Source organism: Oncorhynchus nerka, linkage group LG4, assembly GCF_034236695.1.
Source record: "Oncorhynchus nerka isolate Pitt River linkage group LG4, Oner_Uvic_2.0, whole genome shotgun sequence".
NCBI lineage: Eukaryota > Metazoa > Chordata > Actinopteri > Salmoniformes > Salmonidae > Oncorhynchus > Oncorhynchus nerka.
Window position 1 is genome coordinate 49,176,360 of NC_088399.1, and position 8,079 is coordinate 49,184,438.

General features: G+C 43.3%; 1 protein-coding gene across 1 annotated transcript; it reads left to right on the top strand.

Moving 5' to 3' along the window:
- Positions 1–1,915: 1,915 nt before the first annotated feature.
- LOC115128958 (growth arrest-specific protein 1-like) lies at positions 1,916–4,248 on the top strand. Its single transcript, XM_029659096.2, has one exon. The coding sequence runs from the start codon at positions 2,479–2,481 to the stop codon at positions 3,274–3,276; it is 798 nt and encodes a 265-aa protein (XP_029514956.1). The 5' UTR covers positions 1,916–2,478; the 3' UTR covers positions 3,277–4,248.
- Positions 4,249–8,079: the final 3,831 nt, after the last annotated feature.

Consider the following 8,079-nt stretch of genomic DNA (forward strand, 5'->3'; position numbering starts at 1 on the left):
TGGGGGTCATTTGTAGAAGATAAAGGGAAAGAGAGAGGGACATATAGAGGGGAGAGGGAGGGAGAGAGAGACAGAGAGGGGAGAGGGAGGGAGAGGAGGAAGATGAGAGTTGAGGGGTATGAGAGAGGGGGCGAGACTCGAGGAGTCAGGGGTGGGATTTCTTATTCTGCTCTGCCTGTGCCCGGCTTGAATACTCTCTAATCTCAGTAATTGGGGTAGAGGGTCCTGGGGTCTCCAGACAGCTGCCAGATCTTTGTGGTCAGAGCAGATTGATTTGACAGGGGGTCAGGGGGTCAGGGGTATCACAGTGACTGAGTGGTTCCCTCTGGTTTCTGTCTGGTTCTGTCTGACTGCTGGCCTTCTGGCCTGGCCTCTGGTCTGGACGGAGGGACGGGGTCTTACAGGTCACAGGGGCACTGAGGCGGCTGGCGACGGCTGAAGGGGACAGAGGAAACAGACGGCCATACACACACTTTCTTTTTCTTCTGGGCCTTGTTCAAATAGTGACATTTCAGACACAGCCTCTGTGATTTATGGTGATTCGCTAACACCTATGGATGCATTTAGCCTATCACTCAATTATCACATTTCACTCCTACTCAGACACAGTGGCTCTGGGTTTGACCACTCAGTCACTCACTGGCCGCACGTTTGTTTATGTGCTTTGATACTGTGCCCCCCCCGTTGATCATTTTCACCCTCCCTGGCCTGTACGGTCTTTTGATGCACCATCAACAACTAGGACATAATGTTATCAAAAGAAGAGCTGTCTATAAGAGGTGAACAGCTGAGTATATATGCGCAAGATAATTGAGGTGTTTGTTTTGTGAAGTGAAAGAAGGTTACACTTCTCTTTTTCTCTGCTCTGTTTACAGCTTTGGCTCTTCTCTTTTCTTCACCCTCCTGTCCTCCCTGGCTGTCATGTCTTCATTGGCATGTCCATCTGGTGCCTTGTGGAATTCACGCGTGTGCTGTAACATGGGAAGGCCCTTAAGGCTTGTGTAAATACTCACTTACGTTGCGTGGAGGGTGTAAGGGAAGGGGTGAAGAGGAGCAGCATCTGTTATAGCAGCTGTCCTCAGAGCCTGTGTCCCAATTGGCACCCTATTCTGTATGTCGTGCACTATTTCTGACCAGGGCCCATAGTGCCCTGGTCTGAAATAGTGTACTTCATCGAAAAGAGGGTGCCATTTGGGATACATCCAGCCTCTCTCTACGGGGAGTTAGTCAACACAACCACAGCGTTTCTAAAGACACCGTTCTTCTAAAGACACCGGTCATCGCTCATCCATATGTTCATATGGATATATTCTTACTTCATCCCTTTACTTAGAGTTGTGTGTATTAGGTAGCTGTTGTGGAATTGTTCGATTACTTGTTCGATGTTACTGCACTGTCGGAACTAGAAGCACTTCGCTACTCTCGCAATAACATCTGCTAACCACGTGTATGTGACCAATAAAATTGGTTTTGATTTGATTCACCACCTTCAGAAGGACTGGTCATTATTCTGTGTGATTAAAGGTCAGTATTCACCATTTTGTTTCGCTGGTAGTTGAACCATAGGTTCGGCTACTTGCCTAATGTGATGGATGGCATACTAGCTCTATTGTCTTCTTTCATTATCTATCAGCCTAAACAGTATCTTCATGTTTCCTATGATTTTAATGTAATATATAAAGTTTGAATAATGTCTGGGTATTAATTGACAATAGCTAGAATTGGGAGATGAAATAAAGAAAACACTCATAGGAAGTTATAGCAGTTCAGAAGATATATATATATATATATATATAGTATTAAAATGTATTATGCATTTTTCCCCTGCTCATTCATTGGTCACGTTTCAACTTTCACGTCACTGCCCCTGAACCAAGTAGAAAATCCCAAAAACGAATTTGACCAATAGGGCACTTGTCAAGGGATGCGGAGGAACCAGTGGGGGGAACGCGAAAGACACTCAACAGTCGTAACTATTCTATGGGGCGTATCGTTTACATCGCATTCCTCATTCCTTTACATCATTTTAAAGCTGAAGAAGGCACCGAATGCATGCTTCATGAGCGGATACACCATAACACTTTACCCAGAGCGGAGTTTGTATTTCTGAAAGGTAAAACGACGAAAACGTCTCTCCTTGCTGCTTCATTTGTGAGTGCGGCAAAGCAATGGGACGTAGACGTTGAAGAGCTCGTGAAGCCGCGACTGTTGTGAAGATAAGTGGAGAGTTAATTTGTGCCTTTTAACTTTTAGTGTGAGTGTATCAAGTGACAATCTAACAAATTGCAAGCGATGTGCGGTTTTCACACCTTGGGCGTATCACGGCAAATAATTTGCTGAACCTCGTTCATTCTCCAGTGGAGCGGCCTGAATGCGAGGGAATGGATTTGTTTGACTACTTTTTGACACACATTTAATGTAGATACCCGCTACACAAATCCATATGTTGAAGTCTTATTTGGATCAGTCTACATCGAAATGGCAAGTTTTGCCGGGTTTATAAAGTGGACTGGGAGATCAACTTTGTATATATGCTGCGTGTTTGTCCTGTTCGGCTGTCTCTGCATCGCGTCCCCTACTCATGGTCGTCGGCTCATCTGTTGGCAAGCCATCATGAAGTGTCATGGAGAGTCTGAGTGCCACTACGCATATGACCAATACCTTTACGCCTGTGCGCCTGTTATCAACGGGGATAGGAAGAAGTGTCCCAGCCACTGCATCTCGTCCCTTATCCAGCTGAATCTAACCGAGACCGGCCCGTCTCTGGAGGACTGTGACTGCGCCTCGGACCCCGTCTGCCGGAGCACCAAACGCGCCATAGAGCCGTGCCTGCCTCGGACAAGTAACATGGGCTGCACCGAAGCCCGGCGGCAATGCGAGAGAGACTCCCAATGCAGTTCGGCAATGCGCGACTATTTGTTTCACTGCCGTAAACTTTTCGGAGGGGAGCGATGTTCGGACGACTGTAGGAGGGTGATTGCCAACATGCGCAATATACCCAAAGCCCAACAACTTGATACTTGTGTTTGTGATGGCACAGAGAGGACCATATGCGAGTACGTCAAAGTTAGTATGAAAAACTTTTGCTTTGACTCTATGGACAGATACGCGGGCAGCGGGTTGTCTGATTCAGAGGACGACCCTGAAGATGATTATGACGAGATGGAGGATTATATATATGTGGAAAACAAAAGTTTTTCATCCAGATCCGACTGTCGGGGTGTTGTATGGACTGCCTCTGTGGCCACCATTTTGGTTCTAATGAATCTTATCTGATAGGGCAGCCTACCCCAGTTGATTCAGCTGTTGGGAAAGTTGTTTGAGAAAGAGTGGCCAGTGAAATGTTGACACGGACATAATAGATCCTGAAAGTTGTAACACCAGCACACCTGCTTTAGCATATACGTTTTGTGTATGAATGATTTTTATGGCCTTTGCTCTGCTATCTATCTTCACGGGGCTTCTTCTCAACATTCCATCTGGTCTCTGTCTCACTCTGTCTCTGTGCTGATCTGCTATGGGGTCAGTAATTTAGGTAAACACTTATGTATTTCAAATGTATCATTTTTGGGGGGTGAATCCAAAAGGTTTATAGATACATTTCCAGACAGCTGTGCACCTCTAGGCTATGTAATATTTGAACCAACCCTTGAAGAATGTTATACACCCATTTCATCAGCTATTGCCTATCATCACAAAATAGTCAAAAATGTGGATAGACAAGTGATTTGTTTACGCTGCTTTCCCGCTGTTTCGAGACAATAATGAAAACGGCAGGATTGAAAGCGTTCTCTTCGTAGTCACTTCGTTGTAATGTGGAGAGACTAATCAAGTGTTCATCTTTTCTTATGAGCTAGACAATAGACATAGGCATACGTGTAATTATGATGTCATTTCAATTCTAGTCAGTGGATAATGCATTTGGTGCAAGCACCTGTGACAATAGTTTGATTGGTTGGTTAGCCTACATTACTAGCCTTAATCATGTCACACACATTTCCTTAAACTCAGTATCAATGTCAAGTTTTCAAAAAGTTTTAAGGGAGATTATTTTTATATGTCAAAATCTGTAAAGTTAAATTGTACAGTTTATTGTATGATATTGATTTTGTTTCCAGAGATATTTGTTTATTACTGCTAAGATGAGATTTGCACTGTATAGAAATGACGTGAAGTGCTTCACGGTGACTATTGTATATTCTTTTGTGTCCACAGAGGTGAAAATATAAGTCTTCTTGCTTAAAGTGCCATATGACTCTTGATTGTTTCACTCTTCTCTCTTCCTTACATGCTGACGAGGCCGGACACGTTCGAGCGTCGCAAAATAAATGTAGAAATCCATGTTCTTCAATTATTGCACCCACACTGCTGGCGCGTCAACGAACGTCTGCGTTGCCAAGGGCTAAAATAGAAGTCAGTTCTATTTCTGACACAGATCACGCTGAAAGTCCTGCCTCTCGCATCTCTTCGTTGGTTTATAGAAGCAGGTACCCACGTGCCATTTCCCATTGGTTATACCCACGTGGGTAATTGAAAGACAAAATGTTTTGCCGGTTCTCGTGGTAAAAGTGTAGATTCCAATCACCATTATAAGTTCAAAGATGAAAAAGGCCTGGAAGGAGGAGAGATGACTAGAAACGATTCGGTTGGCTGTTTTATGCGTGGATTAATTGTCGGAGTAGAAGACCTTGTGCATTTCAGGTACAATAACAACTCAATGTTTATCCCAGGACAAATTAGCTAGCATCAGCAAGCTAGCTAAATAGGACAAATTAGCTAGCAAGCTTACTAGCTATATTGCCATACATGTTTAATGCTTTTCGACCTGTCCCCAAATTAATGTCATTGGTTCAGAGTTTGTTTTGATATTTTAACCTGCATGTTGTGATCGCGTTTCGTGTAGGGGGGGACAAAATAAATGTATGCACGATAGCGCACGCGCGCAGCCGGTTTGGGTTCCGTGTTATGTGGCCTTATGGGCACTGGGCAGCAGGTTATTTCACTACTATAGGGAAATATAACAATCTAAGTCTTGCTCTAAAGCGGCAATCAGCAGTTGAGACAATAACAATGCATACTCCTCACCTGTTTTGGTAAAAAGCTGAGGGACGGGGCTGGAGAAATGTAGAGACTCTCAAATTCATAGACTGAGCTATGGACGCAAGGACTGGCCATCCATGATATAAAAAAATAATAGTTTTAACCTCATCCCTTTTTGGACTTGTAAATGATGCACCCATTTTGATTCTTGACCAATGTAGCTTATAAATGCCTCGTGACCTTAGTTCCACTGTCAACACCCAAAATACAAGCTTGTTTTACTCCAATGTTTGTGAACAAAGTAAATGTAAAGAAGCACCGTACAGCCTCAAAACATGGTTAAAACTATACATTTGATATCATGGACGATCCCTCCGTGCGTTCATAGCTCTGTCTGTGAATATGAGAGTGGGTACATTTCTCCAGCCCCATTCCTTCATTGTTATTGTTTCAACAGGGGATTGACCATTTAAAGTGCCATATGAATCTTGATTGTTTCACTCTTCACTCTGCCTTAAGTGACCATATGGGCACTGGGCAGCAGGCTATTTCAGTACCGTGTCTCTCAAGTCTTTGGACAGCTGTACCAATCCTTTCTACTATCACAACATTCCCTCATTACGAACGATCAGTTGATCTGAGCTACTTAATGCCGCCTAAATCCCAGAGCAAATGAAGCGTCAAGTGAAAGAAAATCTCTTAGTCGGATCGATATACACTTGACCTTGTAAACATCAATGTTTGCTGAAGGCATAAACTGTTTAATGCTGGAAGACTGTTTTTAACATAAGGAATAAAGAGCCCCATCTCCTGGGGATTGCTGCTCAAATGGAGCCAAGAAGGGCCTCGCCAGTTTATTTATCCTCACCCCGTGTGTTTGTTAGAAGTCTTCACACCGAGAGGAGAGGGGCGAAAGGAAAGCTGTGTCCGGATGAATGGAGACTTAAGTAGCCATTACAAATGCACTCTGATTGGACTGCTGTTGCTGTGTGTGGTGTGTGTTAGCTACCGGCCGTTGCTATGTATGTCTAACAAAGTAGAAGTGTTTTTTTGTTTTGTTTTTTACACTTTCGCTTCAACTTTACTATTATTATTTATCATCCTGAACAGAAGTTAAATGGCTGGTTATAGACCCAGGTCTACTTGGAGAAGCTTGTAGCCTCACCCACCACCACTAAAGAAACCATTTAATTTGTGTATCACATTTGTTTTCTCTTTTGGTTTGGCACCACTGAGAGACAGAAAAAGAGAGCGGGGACATCATCCTCTCCTTCAACTCTTGTCACAAGAGGGACTTGAGAGCAATGATGGCAGCCATGTTGTTTCTCTCGAGAGGAGGACAAGGGCCCTCCGGCCCAGTGAATGGAGGAGAAGTCGAGTGGCACTACTGTCATGGAAATGTAAAACACACAATGGTGGAGCGGCACAATGTGCAGGCACTTCATTCACTCGCTTTCTCTCTGACAGCATCTCCTCGGGGGGGGAGCTCGGGGAGAGACAGAGACTGCTACTGCAGATAGAGGCTTCTTGGAAGGACTTGAGAAACTTCTGTCAACGTTGTATCTCTCTTTCTCTATGTGATGCCTCCATGCTCAACGTTAGGTGACACTCACTTGGCTTTATTTGAAGGTGTGCTTACAAACAGTTTTTTTCTACAGGTTAATAGCTATTATTTGTCAGCTATTAAACATAATACATTTTATAAGGCCTGATGTTTATGATGCACATCAGTAAACGTCTTTATGATCAGACATGTATTAGGTACAGCATACATGAATCAATGATTAAATATGCTATATAATCAGGTGAACAAACTATTTGATACTGGTCTGTGAACAGTTGTACAGCACATGGCACATGTTTTATTATTGCTGCTTTATAAATGCAGTCTTAGGAAGCGTACACTTGAGATAATAGCTTATGATCAGAACTACAATTACGTGATATGATGGCCTTTTTACGGCTACCACATTTTTAAGCTGCATAGCAGATACCGAGGTTCAAAGTAATTTGCCACTGATGCTAACGTAAAAACAATGAGCTGATCTGTATCACCACGCAACACTTTGATTCACTTAGCATTTTGATTGTTACTGGAGTGCACATTCAAATAGACTGCAGTCCTAAATAGAACCAATGATGTATTGTGCTTCAATTGCTATCGGTTTCCTTCCCACTGAATATAGAAAAGAAAAATACGCAAACTGTGGAAACCCTGCAGCTCTGTCACGGTGATGTGGCGAATGCATTTCTGGGCCTTTGTTAGCCGTCACAAAAGAGGCTACTGCCGCTTTAAGAGAGCAGGCCTGGGTTCCAACCATTAATAATTGTAATGCCTCTTTATTATTGCTGGGGATAATGAAGGAATGAGAGTCATATGGGGCCCCCAAAACCATACTTTCCCCTGAAATGTTTTCAATTAACTTTTGGCACCGGAGGAAAATAAGCGAGTTGTTTTTTTCCCCCCATCATGCTGAAACAGAGGAGAGGCTAGAGCCGGACGGGGGACGGCGCTGCGGGACACAGTACCTCATTAAAGTAGCCTCATCATAACTCAAAGTGCTGTTTTTGCAACCCCCTACTCCTAGTAACCCTGCTACACACACAGAAACATACACAAGCTCTTGATACTCCTGCATACACGCACACACACACACACACACATTGGCATGTACGCATATACACACACACACACACTCGGATGTTTCATACACACACGCAGAAGCAGACTAATAGTCTTACATTAGTGGACATTCCAATCTAGACGCAATTTAAGGCGATGAGATGACTTATGGTTGAGATGCTTCTTGGAACAATCATGACTAACATACCCCTGAGCATACTGGCCACATTTCCCCCTGTGAAGTCTTCTAGAACTTTCTCTCGGTTGACATAGCATTTGTAGGTGAGGCAAACATACTGTACATATACAAACGGTACATTTAATCTATGTAAACTGGAGTCAGGAAATAAGTATCAGATAAATAAGGTAGATTGTGTGTGAAAAGGAGCATATTATATGTTTTATAAAGTTGTGAT

Coding starts and splice junctions, on each gene's coding strand:
- LOC115128958 (XM_029659096.2), top strand. CDS start 2,479: ATGGCAAGTTTTGCCGGGTTTATAAAGTGGACTGGGAGATCAACTTTG.